Source organism: Pelophylax lessonae (genome assembly GCF_965119305.1).
Source record: "Pelophylax lessonae genome assembly, chromosome: 2".
Taxonomy (NCBI): Eukaryota; Metazoa; Chordata; class Amphibia; order Anura; family Ranidae; genus Pelophylax; species Pelophylax lessonae.
The window spans coordinates 120,642,958-120,665,143 of NC_138769.1; the positions used below are offsets into that span (position 1 = coordinate 120,642,958).

General features: G+C 43.5%; 1 protein-coding gene across 6 annotated transcripts in view; it reads right to left on the reverse strand.

Moving 5' to 3' along the window:
* Positions 1–631: 631 nt before the first annotated feature.
* Positions 632–22,186, reverse strand: part of SSH2 (slingshot protein phosphatase 2) — a 379,616-nt gene continuing 358,061 nt past the window's right edge. For all 6 annotated transcript variants that reach the window (XM_082245092.1, XM_082245091.1, XM_082245088.1 and 3 more), the window contains 4 exons: positions 21,926–22,072; positions 18,478–18,678; positions 10,376–11,192; positions 632–4,816 (listed from right to left, as the gene is read on the reverse strand). In XM_082245092.1, coding sequence (XP_082101218.1) covers positions 2,783–4,816; positions 10,376–11,192; positions 18,478–18,678; positions 21,926–22,072 — 3,199 coding nt within the window. In that variant the 3' untranslated portion in view covers positions 632–2,782. The remainder of the gene's footprint in view (positions 4,817–10,375; positions 11,193–18,477; positions 18,679–21,925; positions 22,073–22,186) is intronic.

Here is a 22,186-nt window from a genome sequence, read left to right on the forward strand (position 1 = left end):
TCTTTTAGATCTTTTATCTGTAACCTATCATGTGCACAAAGGACATTTAAACAAGGAATACACTAAGAGTGTTAGACCGACCATAGACTGAGCGATTTTCTTTCCTGCAACCACATGTTGCAGGAAAGAAAATTGCTCAATTCCGCCAACACAGTCGGTGTTGATGGGGGAATTCCTCCCTCAGGAGCCACTGTGTTTTATAACAGCCGCTAGCAATAATCACTTGTAAAATCTGTCAGGCTGGTTGTACCCAAGTTAATCAACTGATTGACCCCTTCAAAAAGGCAGAATCGTGTTATAATCCTTCTCCATCTATTCGTATCACAGATAAGGGGGCAGAGAGCTGCAGTTACTCTGGGTAAGAGCCGACTGGAGGAAAGGTGCAAACCCCCTCCACACAGCAAACAAGAGCTAATAAAGAATACAGAGCTGTGTGCCGAGCTCCCTCCCCATCACAAATTTATCTCATGTGTCAAGAAAACTTCTCAGAAGTGACTTATGCTGATAAGAGGAACAAAGCACCGGAGAGAAACCACACTAAGAGCTCTGGAGAGAGAAAAGTAAACACTACCGATATATGTGCTTAGTTCAGATTTCATGACTGAGGTTTACAACCACTTTAATAACAAGAATTTTATAGTTAAGGGATTTTGGATAACACAAGACTGAAATTACAGTACAATAGCCCTAAAAGTAGAATTTACCTTTCATGCTCATGAACTCAGCCATTGTCAGCAGGACCAATACAAAACCTATGCTAGATCTAATATTTGCAGATTTAAAATAAAGCATCAACAAATTAAAAGACACTGTCTTTTGGAATCCTTGTATTCGGTTTTCAAAGGTTTGTGTGTTTTCAGGTTTTCATTTTAAGTTTAGTTGCCTTTCAGGAACCATGTTCTGCAAAGTAGAGCAGCAAATTAAAACAACTGCTAAAAACAGGAAATGATCATAAAAACATCACTAAGTTGAGTATTCCAGTTGCAGCAAAATATTGCCAAATAAAACCCCAGTCAGTAAAAGTTCAATATATAACATAATAAACATTATATATATATATATATGTATGAGTGCAATAATGTATAAACTCGTACACAGATGCACACTCAAACATATATACTGTATATACTTCAATACAAGCAAACATTGACATAACAGTTCTAGGAAGGCCAAATATTTGATAGCGTTGCACTGAATATCAAACACACTCACTACGTAACATTTACAGGTCATTATCATACAGACAGATAGGCAGCACTAAGAATCGCTAGATTTCTGGTGAGTGAAGGTGGAAATCGAGGGAAACTGGGTCAATAGTGGTGTGTATTTAAAAACAAAGGTGAAAAGGCAAAACAAATATGGCCATAAACTCTGAAGGTCCACAGCACTATTTCAAGTAATGAAGGGTTAATTCCCGTATTGTAGACCAACAAATAAGAGCACATTCCAATTCAGATCAGATGTTTGCCTGGTCGCATAGTATCATTTTAACAAGTCAAAGCCTTCAGCGATTAAAAGGCCATTCTGCCAAGACAGATGCTGCAACCTCTGAACAGACTTCCGTGAGGAATCCAGGGGTGACATCTCCATACCAAAGTTCCCAGATCTGCCTCCCTCATGGAGCCATTACGAAGGGTCTTGTTCTCACCAAAAGGATTTAATGTATGTCCTATTTTAAATAACCTTGAGGGATTGTCACTTAGGAACTAAAGCATGAAGATATCAACACTAGCACACTTAAGGGTTAGGTAAATATTCAACCCACTGTTTTTTTGGGTGGGCTAACCCTTTAAAACAGAATGAATCACACTAAAAGAATGGTGTTTTTATGAAGACTTACTAGTAAAAGAGTAAACTGTGTCCAGTCAGGCTGCGGCAGCATCCAACCTCACTAACCGGATACAATACCACACATAAAAGTTGTACTGCCAGGAGTTGAAGTGTAGATACATTGGCTGTTCAGTTACACAGAGCTGTCTGCACAGCAGCAAAACATCTGTAATCTCATGATCTAGACCTGCCATAAAAACAGGCTTCGTCTTGTTCAGTAAGGTTTATAGTAAAAGTGGAAAGTCAACAGCCAAGTGGCACTATGAACCCTAGACCTGCCATGGCATCTCCTGACACATGGCAAAACTGTTGACCCCAAAAAGGCATTTGGTATAGAATGCAGGGAAAGAAAGTGACTTCATAAAAAAAAAAAAAAGAAAAGAAAAGAAGGAAACTACAATAACTTAAGATTTGGGAAAAGCATACAAAGCAACTGAAGACGGCAACTTCAGAACACTGCAAAACCAGCAGACTAATAAACCACCTCTGCTCTTCAAACATCTTTCACATTTGCTGAGGAAATAGAGAAGTCTCCGATCCTCAACCAGAACACTGATTTGAAGTGCTGAAGAAAGCCGAAACACGTTGCATCTGAAAGTGCGCCTTGTTCCTACAGCATTGGTAGACACTGTCAATCAGGCAACACAGCCCGAAGACTTAACTTGCAACAGTTACCTGCTATTAAGCTCTTAAAACAAACATCTGAGGTTCTCAAGAGTTAAAAAATGTTTTTTTTTATATATGTATATATGTACACTGACTAACGTGCAGTCAGGAATTACTTACAAAGGGAAGGAGGGGTAGGGGAAGCCCATACTATACATGCATCAGGAACAGTAAAACATAAAACAATATGTCAAAATATATAAAATTAACCAATAAAGTGCACGTTCCTCACATATTACACCTGCCCCTTTAAAAGATCAAAAACAAACACTAAAAAGTTCCAGGATTACATGGTGTTGTATAGTGGATTGGTTGTCCTCTTCTTCTCGTTGGTCTTTTTTAGCCTTCTCAAAGGATGAGTTCTACCATACTCATGCCTTGGTGTTATAGTTACCAGTGGGACTGTGGGTTCTAACTCCACCGCTTGGTGAAGGTGCTCCTGGGAAACTGTCACTTCAGACTCTGAACTTAGAAGTAAACCCTGTTGAGTTGTACCAAACTCTTTGGCATACTGCACAAGAGGCTTTTCCACTGGTTTGCTTTTCACAACACACTCTGCAGTCTTTATCTGCTCAACAAAATGTTGGGTGGGTTCCACTCCTGTAGAAGCTTGTACAGAAAGGATACAAAGCTTTCCTGATGGGTCTTCAGATTTTGAATTCAAATCTGATTCACAATTTCCTGGCACAATCCGGAGGGAGCTCTGCAGAAGATCAGAGTAAGTTTGGTTATTGTCAGATGAGACAGATTCCCTCTCAGACAAATCATCTTTAGAAAGTTCTAAGCAGCCCAGTTTGGCCAGAGATGCAGAACGTTTCATTTGGGACGGAGTGGTGAGACCAGCTTGCCGAATCCGTGCCTCAATTTCTTTCGCTCTTTGCTTGACAACACCGGAATTGCTACCAAAGTCTTTGATGCTGTCACTACTGGAGCTATGGGGAAGGCCAAAAGTAAAAGCGGAGACATCCAATACTTCACGTAGTTCCCGTATATTCTCTGTAAGTTTATTGATTAAGTTAAGATCTTCATGGCTCAATTGTGACAAGGCACTGTCTGCTTCCCTTTGCATCAACTCGCTCACACCCATGAAGAGGTCACTGCTGTATTTTTCTGTGCAATTTGAAAGATTCCCATAATCCTCTTCTGTACTGGTGCAATCTTCAGTGGCACCTTCTAAAACAATGGAGAATGGGTGACACAAATAACTAGAACTTGGGAAATCTGAATGTACTCCAGGACTAGTCGGAGAAGGATCTTTAAAGTCTATTACATTGAACTCTTCCTTTGGGCTACCTATAGTAAAGGACACGTTTGGAGGCCCCGATTTTGGTGCACTGAGCAAAGGCAGGTTTTCCATATGTGCAGAAGAACTGTCTGACGTGCTTGACCAGAGATTTCTTAAGGGTGATTCTAAGGGCAGATGATGACACCTTTTTGAGTCCACAGCTACATCCCCAGTATGTACTACAGTATTCTGTGGAGAAATGTTGTTGTCATTACTATCAAAGGACTCGCTACTATGATCTAATTCTATCCTCTTTGGAAGATGTACCAACTCATTTGTTCTCTCCAAGATATCAGTTGTAGTGGCTGACTGGTGCTCTTTCCCTGTGACTTTATGTTTAACTGCAAGCTCTGAATGGTTAGTGTCCTGCTTTACTTGCTCAGAAGGAGGCTCAGACAGCAGAGATGATTGTGAATCTGTAGATGGCTCAGATCTGGGGGATTCCGCAGCCTCAAACCCTGTAATTTTTATTCTTACCCTTTTATCCCTTTCATGATCTGCAATATCAAGCAAAGAGTCTTCAAATCTACACTTTGTGGAAGTATCAGAAACAGCGGCATCATTCTTAGAGTTCTTTCGTACTGGCACAGCAGTGATTTGCTGCTGTTCTTGCTCTTGTCTTAGACGTTCCTCAAACTCCATTAGGGCTCTTCGGACAGAGCCTGCACACAACTTAGGAGCCGGACCAGAAAGATCTTGTTGGTCACTTGCATCATTTGAGTTTTCACTATCCTCCTCAGAACTTTGCTTGCCCTCCTGACACTTCTGATCTTTAGGCTTATCGTGTAGCAATGATATTCCACTCTCACACGCTGGATGCTTGCTGCTATTTTCTGGCTCCCAAACAGCTTCAAGTGACAAATCATGGATTGTGTTTCTCTTTGGTGCTTGTACTTGGCTAGACAGATTGTCTGATTTTTGTTGGCACTGGCCTGCTCCCTGGTTGAAGGACTCGATTTCTGTGACAATTTCTTTCACAGATATTCCATTTTCTGAGAGAGATTTGGAAAGATGGTCTTTTTGCTCAGAGATCTCCTAAGAGAAAAGATATACCAAAACAAGACAAAAGGTTAGCACATCTGTGTTGAAACACTTATTTCTTTGCACTTATTTCTTTGCAAATGCAAACAGAAGTCTAGCATACCATGTAGGCACTCAGAAAAATTGGATTTTTTTACTTACCGTAAAATCCATTTCTTGGAGTTCGACGGACATAGCGCTCCATAAATTGTGCCTACTGGGTTATAGTGCCTCCTCCAGGACTAGGACGAACAAAAAACACCTGGCTACGCCCATGGGCCGTCCTCAGCTGGTATAAAAATCCAATTTTCTCTTTCGTTCATCGGCGGACACAGCGCTCCATAAATCATAACTACTGGGGCATTCAAAAGCAGTGCCAAAAGAAAAATGAGGGGTGGGGAAAATAACCCAAGGCTAAACATAAGAGCCCTTAACTGGGTCACAGAAGCCCCATCTGAAAAATACAAGTTTAAAGAAAAACACCCCTCAAGAGGGAACAGCCCCTCTTAAACAGCAGCCTGCAAAAGAAGCATCCGCAGATGCCAAAGTATCTACTAACTGTTGTGAAGGTATGCACCGACGACCATGTGGCCGCCTTGCAAACTAGCAATATTTGTGCCTGACGATGGAAGGCCCAAGAAGTATTCTGCGCCCAAGTAGAATGCACTGTGACAGGGAAAGGTGCAACCTGACTTTTAATGGAATAGGCCGTCTGCCTGATCTATCTGGAGATGGTAGTCGAAGAAGCGGCCAGCCCTTTTTCTTGGTCCGTCCAAAACCACAAAAAGCGAGTCTGACCTCCGAAAGGACTCAGTAGCTGCCAGATGCACCCGAAACGCACAAGCCCCATCCAAGGTGTGCAAAGCAAATTCCCTGGGATAAGCCAGATTGGGACACAAGGAAAGCAATACAATGTCCTCATTCAAATGGAAGTCAGGGAGCACTTTGGGCAGGAATGATGGACAGGGACGAAGAACCACTTTACTCCTATGGACCACCAAATAGGGACTGCGACAGTATAATGCCACCAATTCCGATAACCTGTGGCCTGAGGTAATAGCCACCAAGAATGTCACCTGCTGGGATAAGTTAGGCAAGGGAATCTCCCGAATATTCTCAAATGGAGGTTTCTGGAGAACCGAAAGTGCTACATTTTTTATCCCATGGCGGCAAAAGAGCCGTACAGGTGAAGCCACATGTCGAACCCCCTGACTGAGGGTATGAACTAAAGAATGCTCGGCTAAGGGTCGCTGCAAGAAGATTGCCAGGACAGAAATCTGGTCCTTGATGGTACTCAAGGCCAACTTCTGACCATTGCCCTGTTGAAGAAAGGTTAAGATCCGAGCCACAGAAAAGGATCAAGTATGAACGCCAATCGACTCACACCAAGAAATGTACGCTTTCTACATACAATGGTATATCTTGCTGGAAGATGACTTCCTCCCCTTCACCATAGTAGGGATCACTGATCCACAGACCTCTGTATACTAAAGGAGAAAATATGGCACCACAGGATCTCATTGCTGGGTAATATCACCAGTATTGGTGGCGTCTGGCCCTTCAAACTCCAGAACACAACGCATTTCCGAAAAAGAAGCCCAGAGGAGGTCTCTATAGGAGGAAGGGAGTATGGCAGGCCGGGGTGTATATACCCCATAAAAGCAAACTTTATTGTAACAAAATATAAAATAGAACACACTTGATAAACATAGGGGCTGACTACAGTACTCTACTCTATCCCTCAGTATCTGGCTTTCAATAGCTAAGCCATTAAACCAGCGATTGTAAAGCAAGATGGTAGATCAGCCCTTGGGACAACTGGTCTTCTCTGAGAGGAAGCCCCCAAGGGACGTTTTTGGTCACCAGACTGATTGGAAGATCCTCGCCCTTGATTCCTCGCAGGAATTGCGGAAGAAGCCTGAGCCGAGGAGGATGATACTGGCCTTACCGTGGCACTTGGACGCCTGCGCCATCTGCCAGAGGAACCCGTGATCTCGCCATGAACCTTGGTATCCAACTGTGGAGCCGAACCTGCTAAAGGAGCTGCATGTAGGACTGTGCCAAAAGAACTGTCTTGAAGGTGGATACCACCAGACAAACAATCTGTATGCAAAATGGGAGAGAGAACTGTGTGACAGCAGTCGGTGAATCATGGCCTGTGGTTCCTGAAGTTTGTCCAGGGGAAGGACCACCCTGGTCAAAATTAGAATCAGACCTAGTTAAATCAATTCCCTGGACAGAGATAGGGGAACCTTAGGTAGTTCAGACATCACCTGAACCTTTGCAGGAATTAAATCTGCATAAGGAGACTCAGGACTTAAGAAATCTGAAAAGGACAAGCTTTGTCCCCCTTTCTGGGTACCCAAAAATAATCATTTTGTGGATCCCCTTGATGCTCATGGAGGTCCATGAGGCTGGAAACCTAGCGAAGATGTCCCCCCACCCCAATAATGGGTGAGGGCAGACCTTCATGCTGAAGGGGTCTTTTCTGTGGGTCCGGAGAAGCTAGCTCTAGGCTTACCAGACCAAGGATGCTTGGAACCAACCGGGGAAGATTTGAAAAATCTATTTTCCTTATTCTTCGTCCCAGAAGCACAAAATAATTTTCTATGTGCTGAGGAGGAGGGCCCCCGTCTGCCACAGGGCTCCTTCCCATTCCTAGCCTATGGCAGGAAGGTACTCTCCCCCCCCCCCCCCCGATACCCTTAATGTTGTCATCCAGGGAAGCCCCCAAACAGGCGATTGCCTTGAAAGGGCAGATCATTGAGAGCTTTCTTAGAGGCTTGGTCTGCGGATCAATTCCTAAGCCACAGAATGCGCCTAATCCCCACTGCTGAAACAAAGTTTGGACAGCACAAGAGCTGTATCCAAAGCTGCATCACAAAAAAAAAAAAATGCAGCCCACGGGCCAACTGGTCCACTAAATCAACATAAGCAGTGGAGACCTGCTCACCCCCCAGGCCCTGGTGCAAAAGCTTGGCCTATTCAGTTAGGGTCTGAGACACCAAGACTGAGGCAAAGACTGGCCGCAATGTCGAACCAGCCATAGTAAACATGCTGCGTGCCACAGCCTCTGCTTTCCTGTCAGCCGGGTCCTTAAAGGACGGGGATTCCGCTACTGGGATCATGGTAGCTTTGTTCAACCTGGAAACAGGAGGGTCCACCACTGGTGGACTAGTCCATTTTTTTAAAAAGTGACTCCTCAAAAGGATAATGTACAGCAAAACATTTGGGGACCACAAGGGGTAATTTTGATTGTTCCCATTCCTTACAGGAAAACCTGTCAAAATAAGGCACATAAGGAAACACTTTTGGAGTGCGAAGTGACTTATGCGTATTAAACAACGCAGCCACGTCCATGGCTACATCAGCGGCATCCTCCATTTTTAAAGTCTCACGCACTGCAGTGATAAGTGCATCTACCAGAGCTTTTTAATTCGCTGCTGCGACCATGGAGGAGTCATCCTCACTGTCGGATGGATCTGGGGATGTGATATTAAGCCCCCCTTGGTGGGCTGCATCCACGGCAGAATCAGGCTTAGAATCAGATGAGACGCCAGAGGAAGAGAGGGAGCTTCGGCATCCCCCTGAGGCTTCGGTCGTTTCCAGCGTCACCCACACTAAGGGAAAATGGCCCCCGTGACATCGGGCTACACAAACATGGCCCTTAACCGGAGACCAGCCAGACTAAGAGAAAATGGCTGCCATCAGCTACAGCATGCTGCCAGGATTTTCCCTGTGCCTTCTGCAATGCTGCATCCTCTGCAAGGGGACCTCCTCTTGAAGGTAGGACACACATTAGGGGAGACTCCCCTGCGCATTATGAACCAGTCTTTGCATTGAGACCCTCCTACACTATACCCACACTGCAAACAGTGGGGCATGCACCTAGGGGTCTCCTACACTGGGACCCCCTCCAGACTACCAGGGCAGTACACACTATCCCAGGACCCTTAAAGAGTGGGGATAGGGGGGCAGACCCCAGGGGTCTCCACTACAACCCCTGCCCTGGAAACCCCACTAGACTCCAGGTCCAGACAGGGGGGGAAAGGGAGTGGGGGGAGAAGCCCAGCTCACTGAGGGATTTTTAAAGTTGGAATGAGGGAACCTGCTGGCAGGTCCGACCGTCCCTGGAGGTTACTCACATCAACCCCAAATAAAAACACCAAAAAGGGGAGAGGGGGGACTGTACTTACCCTTCCATGGTACAGGTAACGATCCTGACAGAACTCCTTGTCCTTAAAACTAATTACCTAGAGCAGAGGGGGGGGGGGGTTATAAAGCAGCTGAGGATGGCCCTCTTGGACTCTTGGAGGAGGCAATATAACCCAGTAGTTATGATTTATGAAGCACTGTGTCCGTCGAACAAAAGAGAAATTTATGCTTTTAGGTCTTCATCTAAAATTGATGACAAATTTGCTATGCCAACCTTGTCAGTAAAGCTAAAGTCAACCTTTCCTCAACAAAGGCCATCAGAACTAGAAGGCACCCCCACCCGAACTCTTGACCAGTAAGTTGGAACTATTTTTTTTTCCAAAAGTAAGTTGGAACTTTTAATTAGTTTACAGGGGCTTGTGTTGAACCATACAAGCCACCACTCAAATACAGCAAGGCCTTTTTTTCTGTAATTCTTTAGACATTGTGCATTTACAAAAGATTGCGCCAGTACTACAATAAATGTGAGCAAGATCGCCAAACACTACCAGCAATTGCTTGCAAGAGCACAACCTAGCAGTGATTTTCCACTATCCGTTAACTCTAGACAAGGTATATAATGTCTACGTAGAAGTCTGGTAGGATTACAGGGAGGCCTTTAAGCATAAGGAATACACATGTGTAGGGTGATACACAATTTCTGGCAAACTATGATGATAATGCCATTGTAACAGGGTTTACACCATATCTTAAAAATTTAAAGCGGAACTTCACCCAAAAGGAGAAGTTCCACTTGTTCGTCTCCTCCCTCTTCTGCCACATTTGGCACTTCTATTTATGGGGCAGGGGAGTGGGTACCTGGTTTTGACAGATACCTGCTCCCACTTCCGCCCAGATCTCTGCAGCGATCCGAGTGGAATTTCACCCCACCCCCCCCTTCGCCCACAGCCTTCTGGGATACACAACAGGTCCCAAAAAAACTAGAAGACCATTCACAAAGTGCAGCGTGGCTTGCGCAGTGTGAAGCTGTAAGGATCCACTGCTAGTTTTCCTTAGTTAGGATGCCAGGTGCCTGGACCCAAAGCCCATTGAAAATTGGCTCAGGTGAGGACAACGCTGGATCCATACATTAAAAGTCAGTAGTTACAGTATTCGTAGATGCTGACTTAACTTTTTGGGGGGAGACTGAAGCTCCTCTTTAAGCAACTATAATGAACTTTTTTTTTTTTGGGGGGGGGGGGGGGGAGACTGAAGCTCCTCTTCAAGCAACTATTATTAAAGAAAGCAACCTACCCAAAACCTGTTATGCTAGACAGCAATGTCCATATCTCAATCATGAAAGGTATATGGGAGAGGTGGGACAACCAATGACATCTAAGATAACAAGAAATCAAGAAAACACCCATAATTTGTACATACCTTTGGCTGCTCTTCATCTGTAGACGAATCTTCAGAAATATGTGGTGTGCCGATATCAGGGCTCACTCGTAGCTTATCTACTGGGCTTTCAGAGAGGACATTTTCAGGCCAAGATCCTTTTATGACCCCGTTCCTAACATTGCCGAGCTGCTCCTCTGCTCGGGAGGTGGAACATGTGCGTGGACGATTCTCCTGAGATAATTCAACAAACTTTTCCAGTGCACTTAAGAAATCAATCCTATCAGCACTCATGTCTTCTGACTGAGATGTAAAAGAAGGTTGGTCAGGGGATTCTGGGGGTTCACCTGGTTGTGATCCAAGCTCCCTCAGAGGCAGGAGGTGGCAGTTCAAATCATTCTTCAGTGCATCTTTCTCCATATCTTCCAGCATAAAGTCCTGCAGCTCAGTACTTCTATCAGTAAAAGATTCAGAATGCGGAGACACATCTCCAGACAGTCTATCTGGTCTACAATTATCCAGGAAGACAGGAGACTCTTCCACGCAGCATCGCGCCGGACAACCATTCATGGTGTTGAGGTTCAAAATGTCCTCTATTTGTCCAGTGTGAAGGTCACAAGATGTAAACTCAAAATGTGATTGTGTTGCGTTGCACAAGGAGTTGCTGTTGGGGCAATTTGGGTTACAGTTCTCTGTCTGAGGTCCCAGTGTAAAGGAATGATGTATGTCTGAGAGTTGCTCTGCTGACGATGTAATGTCCTTTTTAGTCAAGTCCATTCCTGTTTTGCCAATAGGCTCATGATGATCTGAGAGGTCACTATCTGAATGAGAGCGCCATAGCTTGTTGTGCCTCTGCTTGCTGAAAGGTAGAAATAAAAAATATTAAATAAAAAGTCACAATATCTAGAACCATTTTTGTTCATACTTTTAAATAGAAAACTTTTTTTTTTTTTTTTTACAGAAGCTGTAAGATCTGTAGATAACATTGGGCACGGATGATCGGTACTCAGTCCTAAATACAGGCGATATCTGGACACACACAGGTTTATTTGTTAAAGTCAGAGAGTGGAAAATCAAGCTCAATTCTGCATAGAAACCAACGAGCTTCTAAGCTTGTTCAAATAAACTTGGCAACAAAACCTGGAAGCGGATTGGTTTTTATACAGAAGTGAGCCTGATTTTACACTCTCCAGCTTTAGTAAACCAACCCCACATTGTAAAGCGATTTTATTAAAAATCCAGTATGGAGCTTCAATGAAATCATAGTATTGGGTTGAATGATCCTTTCATTCCTATGCATTTTAGATGTACACTTATTTTTTTAAATTGTACTTATTCACTGTAAACTAATCAGGCTGACATCGGCAGTCAAAGAAAATAATATTACATGGGGGTGTTGTGCTAGAGAAATTACTATTTTTAAATGACAAACACATTGGAGTGTTTGGAACAAGATTTGGTACACACAGCTGCCTAGTGCACATGACAAGGCAATATGAAATGTGGACACATTATATGAATATATCCCCACTGCCCAGAGACATCTGTTTTATTTGCCACATTAGGGATGACCTTTTCTGAGAAGGCACGGGTACACAATGAACCTTATCCACACATCATCACAAAGCTGGCACACTTATTCCACTGACAAAAACTACAAGCCTAATATGCCTCGTTTCCACTGAGTGGTACGGTACGGTTCGGTTCAGTACGGTACGGTTCGGTACATATTGCGTTTCCACTGCCAATAGTACCCTTTTCATGATAGGCGTGGTGTAGCTGGTCACAGCAGGAAAGCTGTGATAGACGATTCTCTGTCAACCAATTAAAGTTCTGCAGAGTGTAGCTCCACCCAGTTGGTACGGTACTAATGTACTAATGTACCAAGGGTACCAAAAAGTGGCACGGTACGGTTCGGAATTAGGGTACCATTCATAATGGAAACGGCATAAATAGCGTACCGTACCGAACTGTACCAGAAAGCTCAGTGGAAACGCGCCATAAGGAATTTATAATATGACAGGCAAAGGTTATATGCAAACTGCTGTAACACATAGCAAGCAGTTTACTGAAGATGTACCTATTACTTTCCAACATGCACTGGGTATTGAGGGCTGAAAATATCAATAGCTGCTATAAATAACATCACTATGTTTCCATGTTGTCCTTAAAGTGTTACTAAACCCACAACAGTAAAATCAATGTGTACATGCAGTAAAGCATGCTTGTATTACTCACTGTGAAATCTAAGTGCCGGTTCACACTATAGCAATGCAAGACATCGCACGCGATTCGCACCGCACTGTTATGCTAATAACATGCGATGTCTGTGAGATGCAAATTCAGCCATACAGATTGTATGGCTCAACTTACATCGTTTTCAGGCCAGAGTTGTGCAGGACCCTTTTTTTGGTTTGTACCAGAATCAGATTGCATGGGTGTTCACACCTATGTGATCCGATTTCTGTCCGAATTGACAGTATGCACTGCGATATGCAAACTAATCTGGGGGTCTCGTTAACCTTGTATCAACACTCCCAGCAGTTCGCATAGGGCAGTGTGAACTGCCTGCGAGTCACAAGGTTCCCACATCATACCAATGTGAACCGGCACTAAGTGGTAATACTTTGCATTGTGTATAAAGGCTGTTTGATCATGTCGCACTGATCCGCCTCTTCTTTCACTGTCTCCAGAAAATAACCTGATAGTTACAAAGCCAGGGGAGGGGCTGCACATGCTCAGTTTGGTGTGTATTCCTTGAGTGTTTTTTTCTTTACTTGGGAGAATGCATGTGATTAGCACGGGGCCAATCAGCACTGTCCAGACAGAGGGTCAGGGGAGAATGAAAACTCCTCCTACAAGCTTTACTAGGAACCGATACAAGTCCCAAAGTTGCTATATAATGCCGATTAGAAAGTATTTATGCGTTTATATTTAGTAAATTATTTGCATTTCCATGTTCTGTGTACTGTGGGAGACCAGATATAGTGAATGCAGGTTCTGGGTTTAGTAACACTTCAATCACTTAAGGACTAAGCCGCCTATTTCTGAAACATGTTGTTTACAAGTTAAAAGCAGTCATTTTTTTTCTAGAAAATTACTTCGAACCTCCAAACATTATATATATATACACACACACACACACACATATATATTTTTTTTTAGCATAGATTCTAGAGAATAAAATGGCGGTCCTTGCAATCTTTTATGTCACATGGTATTTGTGCAGCAGTCTTTTAAACATTTTTTTTTGTAAAAAATACACTTCACTGACTTTAAAAAAAACTAAACAGTAAAGTTAGCCCAATTTTTTTGTATATTGTGAAAGATGATGTCACACCGAGGAAAAAGATACCTAACATGTTACGGTATAAAATTGTGCACACTCGTTGAATGGCGACAAACTAAGTTACTTAAAAATCTCCATAGGTGACGCTTTAAATTTTTTTTAACGGAAACCAGTTTAGAGTTACAGAGAATGTATTTTGCTAGAATTATTGCTCTCGCCCTGATGGCCGCGATACCTTACATGTGTGATTTGAACACCTTTGACATTTACGGGCGTGACTTACGTGTGCGTTTTTTTGGACGGGGGCGCTTTTTTTTTTTATCCTATTTAAGTTTTCTTTTTTTTTTTCCACTGTTCCCTTAAATAAAAAGTTCTCTGATCACTTTTATTGCGGTCACAAGGAATGTAAACATCCCTTGTGACAGTAATAGGCAGTGACATGTACTCTTTAAGGAAGGATCTGGGGTCTAAGCATTTGCTCCTAAAGGTATTCGAAACGCCAAAATCAGCGTTTTATGCATACTGCCCATTTTTTTAAATCAGCGCCATTGGCAGCAGAGTAAACCAGAAGGGCCGTCGCTTTCAGGTTACTTCATCGGAGACCTGATCGAAGCCGAATTCGGCTTGGTTTGTAACTCTGACCAGTCGAGGGATGTGCTGAGCCGCAACTGTTATCAGAAAGCCAACTGCCGGCTCTAAAAAACTAGCTGCAGGCATCACCCGGTACAACCACTTCCTCAAGCCGACGTATAGGTACGTCGGTTTGCGGGAAGAGGTTAAGGCAGGCCATACATTATGCAATTTTATTTGGGTTGAAGGAAAGAAAATTGCTTGATTCCAACAGCAACACTGACTGTTGAATCCCACCCGCAGGGCTATTGCATTCTGCCTTCCCCACCAGCAGAGCACAAACACTATTGGCGGCTATAGCTACTGGCAGTGACCAGGAGAAAAAAAAACCCTGACAGGCTGGTTGTCCTGAAATCAAATCGATGGATCGACTTCAGTACAACCAGCCTGCCCATAGACGGATTGAAATTTAGTGGCCGGCTTTAGTAAACAGATGTAAACCTCCACTAGAAAACTTTAAATGAATAATCAGTCAACCCACAGGTGTGCAGATATCTACATTGGCCAGATTTTTGTTTATCTTCTATCCACATGTATCACTATGTCTAGCCAAGGTAACACTACCTTCATTAATGAGAGGGAGGGATTGGGCCTGTGCATTAGAGGTTTTCAATGAGCGAATATTAATGAACGCTCCTGATTTTGAATTGGGCTAGTGCTGCTTCAGGGATGGGATTGTGTCATTAATACCTACCCTAAAAGTTTTAAAAATCTAACTTGACTTAAGTTTACAAATCTACTGAATAAATGCAAAAAAAAAAAAAAAAAAAAGTAATTGCAGAAGAGAGACATGGGTCATGGGTAAACACATAAATCACTCACAACCAAGCAGCTGCAGGACTACCCAGGCACTCAGCAACAGAACTGTTATCTCAGCCACAGAAATAAAGAGAAGCAGGTGGCCATTGGATTATGGGTTGCACAATGCTGGTGAACCCAATGAAGGGAGAAGGAGGCAAGGACGAGCTTTACTCATGAGAAGAGATAAGACATGTTCTTTGGATGTTAGCTTTAATCACGTAACAAGATCGAACCCTCATGCTTCTTAAACCACCTCGACTTAAAACAAGATCAGGTGATGAGGTATCATTTGTGTACAGAGCTGCTGGAGAGCACAAGTAAACAAGCACATCTATATTAAGTGATACAGATAGCAGATTTCATATAGGCTGTAGATAATTTGTATCTTATCAGTGCGTTCTGAATAACAAATTTTATTTTTTTATATTTCTGGGAACGAATAATGTCTTTTCCTTAATTGACAAGGTATAACATTACATAAATTTGTTACAACGCGTTTCATTGGGACAACTGGCCACTTCTTCAGGAAAACACGTATGCATTTAATTCCTTGCCGCTATTGTTGTTCTAGGTATTCGGTTTTTAAGGGCATCTCTGCATCATACTTTGTCATTCCCAATGTCCCATTTACCATAGGGTTATGCTGCCCTCTACATGAGTAGGACAAGGCAGACCACACAAAAGCTTGGCTACGCCCTGTGGGCCGTCCTCAGCTGGCATAACCCCCCTCTCTGCTTAGAGATACTCAGTTTTGTAACAAGCATAAAAACTCCTTAAGAGGGGTGTGTGCTGTGTGTGTCAATGTACTCTGAGAAAAGGATTTTACGGTGAGTACAAAAATCCTATTTTCTCTTCCGTTCATTGACACACATAGCTCCACATTCTTCACCATAGGGATGTCCCAAAGCAGTGCCGAACATGAGGGTGTGGATATAACAAACCCAAAGCTAAACACAAGCCAATCCAAGTAACAGTAGCTCAACAAGAACAGGAGCCCAACCTGAAATACACCCTCAAAAGGGAAAAGCAGACCCTTTAAATCGCAGCCCCCAAAGAGTGGTCGCCATGCACACCTGCGCCACTGATGCCTGATGACAGAAGGCCCAAGAAGCACTAAGTGCAAGAGTAAAATGTGCTATCAGAGGGAAAGGGGGGGAACCCGACACATAAGTGAATAAGCCTGGGTCACTGCCTGTCTGATCCATCTGGAAAAGGTAGCAGAGGAAGCAGGAATCCTCTTTCCCGGCCCATCCTTAATCACAAAGAGTGAGTCTGATCCCTGAAGGGACTCAGTGGCTGCCGAATAGCTCAAACATCATCCAGAGTATAAAAGGCAAATACCCTGGGATGAACCAGGCTGGGACACCAGGACAGCAGCAAAAAAGTCCTTATTCAAATGTAAATCAGAGGTAAACCCTTGGGAGGGATGACTGCCATGATCACAGGACCACCTTATCCCAGTAAACCACCAGATGGAGAGAACGAGAAGCCAAAGCCGCCAACTCGGAACACCCTGCAAGCAGAGATAAGCCACCAAAAAAGCTACCTTTTGTGACAGCGTAAGGAAAGGGACATCCCGTACATTTTCAAAGGGAGACTTTGAAGAACTGACAGAACCAGGTTCAAATCCCATGGTGACAGAGGAGAACTTGCAGGCAGAGTAAAAAAATGAAGGTATGTATGCCCCAAAGAATGGAAAGTCAAAGGACGAGGCTGAAGCAGCCACTTGGCCTTTCACGGTGCTCAAGGTCAGTTCCTGATTCAACCCTATTGAAAAGGCCAGAATCTGAACCACCGAAAAGGAATGAGGATGGACTCCATGAACCGCACACCAGGAAACGTACGCCTTCCATAACTAAATTTCAAGTTTTCGAGATGTAGATTTCCTCACCTTCAACATTGTTGGAATTACTGAGCCAGACAAGCACCTGGCTCTCAACAGCCAGGCTGTCAAAGCCAGCGACTGTAAAACAGGATGGAAGATCGGCCCATGAGACAACAGATCATCCCGAGAGGAAGCCTCCAGGGGACGTTGGCAACTATTTTCTATGGCAAACCACCGCAAAATGACTACACAACCATGGGCGCCGTGCATTGCAGCACAAAGGCTAGAAGAAAATTGTGGCACCACAAGGCTCCCAGGGACCCCTAGGCCTCAGGACAGGCATGACGGGGGGCCCTGGCAGGAGCACCCATCAGGTACAACCCCCGCAGTGTCAATCGCCGGTGGCACACCTGCCCCCACCAAGGGAGGTGTACCAGACCACCCATACAGCCCCAGCATTAGTGGAGGGGGGTAGGATGAGAGGACAGGTGAGAGGGGTGCCTAACGGGAAGGAGGGGAACCGGGGGGGCCGACCGTCCCATGGAGTGGCCCACGACCATCCCAAAACCCTCCAGGAAGACGGGGGGGGGGGGGGTTAGGTGGGCGGGGGAGCTACTCCCCATACTAGGAACCAGGTGGGCATCGCTTCAGGCAGAACACCTCGCCATCTAAATGGGGGGGGGGGGGGGGGTTTGTTGGCCAGGAAGAATGCTGCGGCTCAGGCAGAGAACCAGACATATGTGACATGGCGAGGCGTTTAACTCGCAAGCCAGCCCCCGTCTGGTGGAATATGTTGCGGCCGACCTAGCACAGAGCTGAGGTCTGCGCGCGCTCGCTGGCCAGACTGGGGTGCCCACTGGATCTAGATTATCCAGCCCTTCACCCAGTTCGGCAGTTGATCATAGATCTCACAGGAAAAACCAGGAGAAAAAAAATCTATTTAAAAGGAAAAATTCTGCCAGGACCAGAAACCCCAGCAAGGAACAAGGTCCTTACTACTGACAAGGCAGAAAAAAACTGAGTACCTGTAGCAGAGAGGGAGTATACCCCCTGGGACCGCCCATAGGCGTAGCCAAACTTTTCTGCCTAGTGTCCTACTCCTGTAGGGGGCAGTATAACCTAATGGTTAAGAATATCAGGAGCTGTGTCCATCAATGGATTTTAGCACCCCTTAAATGTACACAGATTTATATTATTATTAAAGTCACATTAAAGGCTAAAACATTTAAAGTAAAATAAAAGGGGAGGTTATACTTACCTGCTCTGTGCAACAATATTGCACAAAGCGATCCCTAGCCTCCTCTTTTGGGTCCCCAACCGGGGTGGTCTGCTTCACCCTGCTCCGGGTGTCTTCTCAGAGAGCAGCATGTTTTGGATCATTAACAGGAGTCAGGTGTTTAGGGATTTTGAGGGTGGGGGGATGCAGTTAGCGGGGCGTGTTTTTCTTTAATGCAGAGAATGCATTAAGGTAAAAAAAAAAAAAAAACACTTCGACTTAAGAACCATTTTAAGTCTGGAGAAATTAATGGCATCAGCCTAAATATAGATGAACAGCTGTATAAAACATATCCTAGAGGTAGAAACAAAAAAAAGACCCACCTTGCTAACAGAATGCCTTGATATTCCTCAAGCTGCTTCATGAAACTAGGGTTAGGTTTAGTTACCGTGCGTCTCTCCTTCACATAATCAAAGGCTCTGTCCAAATTCCAGCCGTATTCCTTCATGGCATAAGCAATCACAGTGGAAGCGGAGCGGCTCACTCCCATTTTACAGTGCACTAGACATTTAGCTCCGTGTTTCCTACAGGAGAAGCAGAAAACTCAATTACTATGTCATACAATGTGAATCCAAACAATTACAGATCTAGGGAAATATGTACAAACCTCTGAGGGAAGACCTGTGTCAGTCAACTAATAGCAACCAATTATTGAAGAGTTATAATCCAAAACAAGGCTGAATTTGGTTCTTTGAAATCGTATCGTCAAGTTTTACAAACTGAGACCACTTATACTTAGCCAACACTAGAGGGAGCTCTACCTCCACATGCAACAGCTTGCTCAGCATCTCAGACCCAGTGTTAATTTTGGCAGCAAATTTAGATTTAGTTTTAGGCTACGTTCACATGTTAGCGTAGCGGACCGCGGCAGAATCGCCGCGATTCCGCCGGCGATCCGGAAATCATTGCAAATCGCGGGACGCCTGTGCGTTGCCCGTGATTTGCAATAGCACCCCAAAAGCTGTGCGATGTTCCGGCGATTTCCGCCTGCCGAATCGCGGTAACATCACGCAAAAAAAAAAAAAATCGCGGGACGCATTACGCTCCAAAGAAGCTCTTGTACTTTTTTGGGCGTAATGCGTCCCGCGATTTTTTTTTTTGCGCGATGTTACTGCGATTCGGCAGGCGGAAATCGTGGCAACATCGCACAGCGTTTGGGGTGCTATTGCAAATCACGGGCAACGCACAGGCGTCCCGCGATTTGCAATCGCAGCAATTCTGCCCACGATCAATACGCTGACATGTGAATGCAGCCTAAAATACAAAAAAACCCAAAAAACTATCAACTCTATTGGCTGTAATGCCATTGCACATATTACCTGCATTTTAAAATTAACAAAAATATAAGAAAAGCCTTTTTCTTAATTTTTTCTCTTTTAGCAGCTTAGTAGATTCCCCTTACTTATGCGGTAGTACAACACATTTTCAGACTTTAATGTGCTATTATTACAGGCTCTGGATGGAATGGTGTTGCCGATTTAGAGGCCAGCAGAGTAGTAGTGTTAATTTTATGTCAATTTTCGATTTAGTTTTAGTCATAGTCCTTTGACTAAAATGCTATTTTAGTTGTATTTTAGTAATCTGAATTGTTTTAGTTTTGGTCGTATTTAAGTTGACTAAAATAGTGTTAATTTAGTTGATGAAAATGTTTTAGTCTACGAAATTAACACTGCTCGGGCCATAAATCCGGCCAACCTGATGGTGTTGCATCAAAGCAAAACACACACAAAGACACGTGTTGTGGCATTTTGAAATTGTGATAATACACCTGTCACTGTTGTGTCAACATTGGGATGAGAGCGGTTCCTCCCGTTTCATGACAGCAGGACACAGAAACTCACTCTATAAACAAAACATCCAAAGGTCGGAGGTAAAAAAAAAGAAAAAAAAAATAGAAGCATTCAAAAACCAGAATAAATAAGAGAACGTGTGTTATCAACAGTGTATGGCCAGCTATAGTCTCTGCACTGGATGTTCAGGGCTTACATTACTGTACAGACGTTTAGCTTTAACCACTTGACCTATTCCCCTTCATAACCAGGCCATTTTTTTGCAATTCCACACTGTGCCAATTTAACTGGCAATTGCATGGTCATGCAACAATGTACACAAAATCATTTTTTTTTTTTACACAAATAGAGCTTACTTTTGCTGCTATTTGATCACCACTGGGTTTTTTTATTTTTAATTATAAATGAAAAAAAAAATTAAAAAATATTGAAAAAAAAGAAACATTTTCTTCTACGGTTTTAAAAACACATCCAATAGAAAAAAAAAACCTCAAATCTCTTACTAAATTTACACTGAAATGTTTTCAGATACATTTTTAGTATTAAAAACCTAGTGTATATTGATTTATGTGAAAGTTATCGCATATACAAACTATGGTATATATACTGGAATTTATGCAGCTATGACGCTATACTGGCAATAGAGGTGATCAGCAACTGATGAAAGGGAGGCATGACTGTGATAGGGTGGCGATCAATCAGGCGTTAACAAGACATTATCTGGGAGGGTCAATAAAGCGGGGTAAACACTAATAGAAAATCAGCCAAAAATTCCCGTCTGAGGTAAAATCGTACGATTTTCAGCTAGTGTGTACACAACTTTCAGCAGCCGATGCCGACATTTTCAACGAAAAAAAAAAGGAGGGACAAACACCAAAACTTTTATCGTCCGTCTCCAGCACCACCAATTTTTGTTTAATGTGTATGCAGTGTGTCCGCGAAAAATCGGATTACGAAAGACCGCGCGTGATCTGAAGTTGCCGACGACCCGGAAGTCTAGGTACCTACGTCCCAAAAAAAAAAAATATCGGACGAGAAATTTCGTGAACACTGTCAACTAAAAATGGTTATGACCACTGAGCACGAGAGAAAAAAATCTGAGGATATTTCGTCCGATTTTCATCAAGTGTGTACGAGCCTTAACACAGATGTTGCTATTGGGACACTAATATGGTAATCAGTGATAACACTGTACTAATGATACTGGCTGGGAATGGGTTAAGATCTAGGGGAAAATCAAGGGGATAACTGTGCGCCTAACAATGTGTAATGTGTGCAGCTTTTACTCTACTATCTGGCTGTTTTTTTCTCCCTGCTTTTCAGGGAGAAGAAACCTACATAATCGCAGTTCACAGTTAAGCTCTGTGTTTTCTGTAAAACCCAGAATTGTGTGTGATTGGACACAGCTGATTTAATCATTGGCTGAAATCAGCTGTCAAACTGTGTCCAGCACGGGTGGGTTGGCAGGGGGAGCACCCATGCGTGCCCCAAACCCAGAAGGTGGCCAAATCGCATACATGTAATGTGATGTGCCTGTATCTGCCGCCGACTTGTAGTATATGTACTAGGAGTGGCCGGCAGGTAGGTAATCTAGCCATACTTGGCTCGATTTTCTCTGGCTCAGTCCACAAAGAATCTACTCCGCTCGCTCTTGTATTTGGGCAGCCACAGCACCCGTAGCTGTGTGAATTCTGAATCTGATAGGAAGCATTCACTGTTTGGCGGATAATTATTCAAATTGTGAATTTCTAAATCCACTTTTGTCGAGCTGGGTGGTGCTGGAAGAACTTCAAGCAGCATTAGCTTCAAACATGGCAAAAAGTAAACTGCTCAAACAAATGAAGTGCTTGGAACTTTCATGGTCTGCAATTCTATTTTGTGGCCACCATAGAATGGCTCTAACAGACTGCACGGCATTAATAAAAACAGTACACACAGAGAACAATAGCAAACAGCAGATGTTATCAACAGATGTACTAACTTTGCCTTAGAGATGAATTTGTAGGTATCGTTCCAATAAGCCAGTAGATCAGTGCCTTCCTCGTCATATACTCTGATATTGTGATATTCGAATACTCCGGGGAAAAAGTTATCAATTTCACGTGTAACATTCAAGATGTATCTGACCCTGTTTAATAAAAAAAAAAAAAAAAATGTATAAATTGATTTGATACATTAGAGTGACCATTTGCACACCTACATCTCAAACAAGGTAATCCAAGGCCTAGTTGATACTCATGGT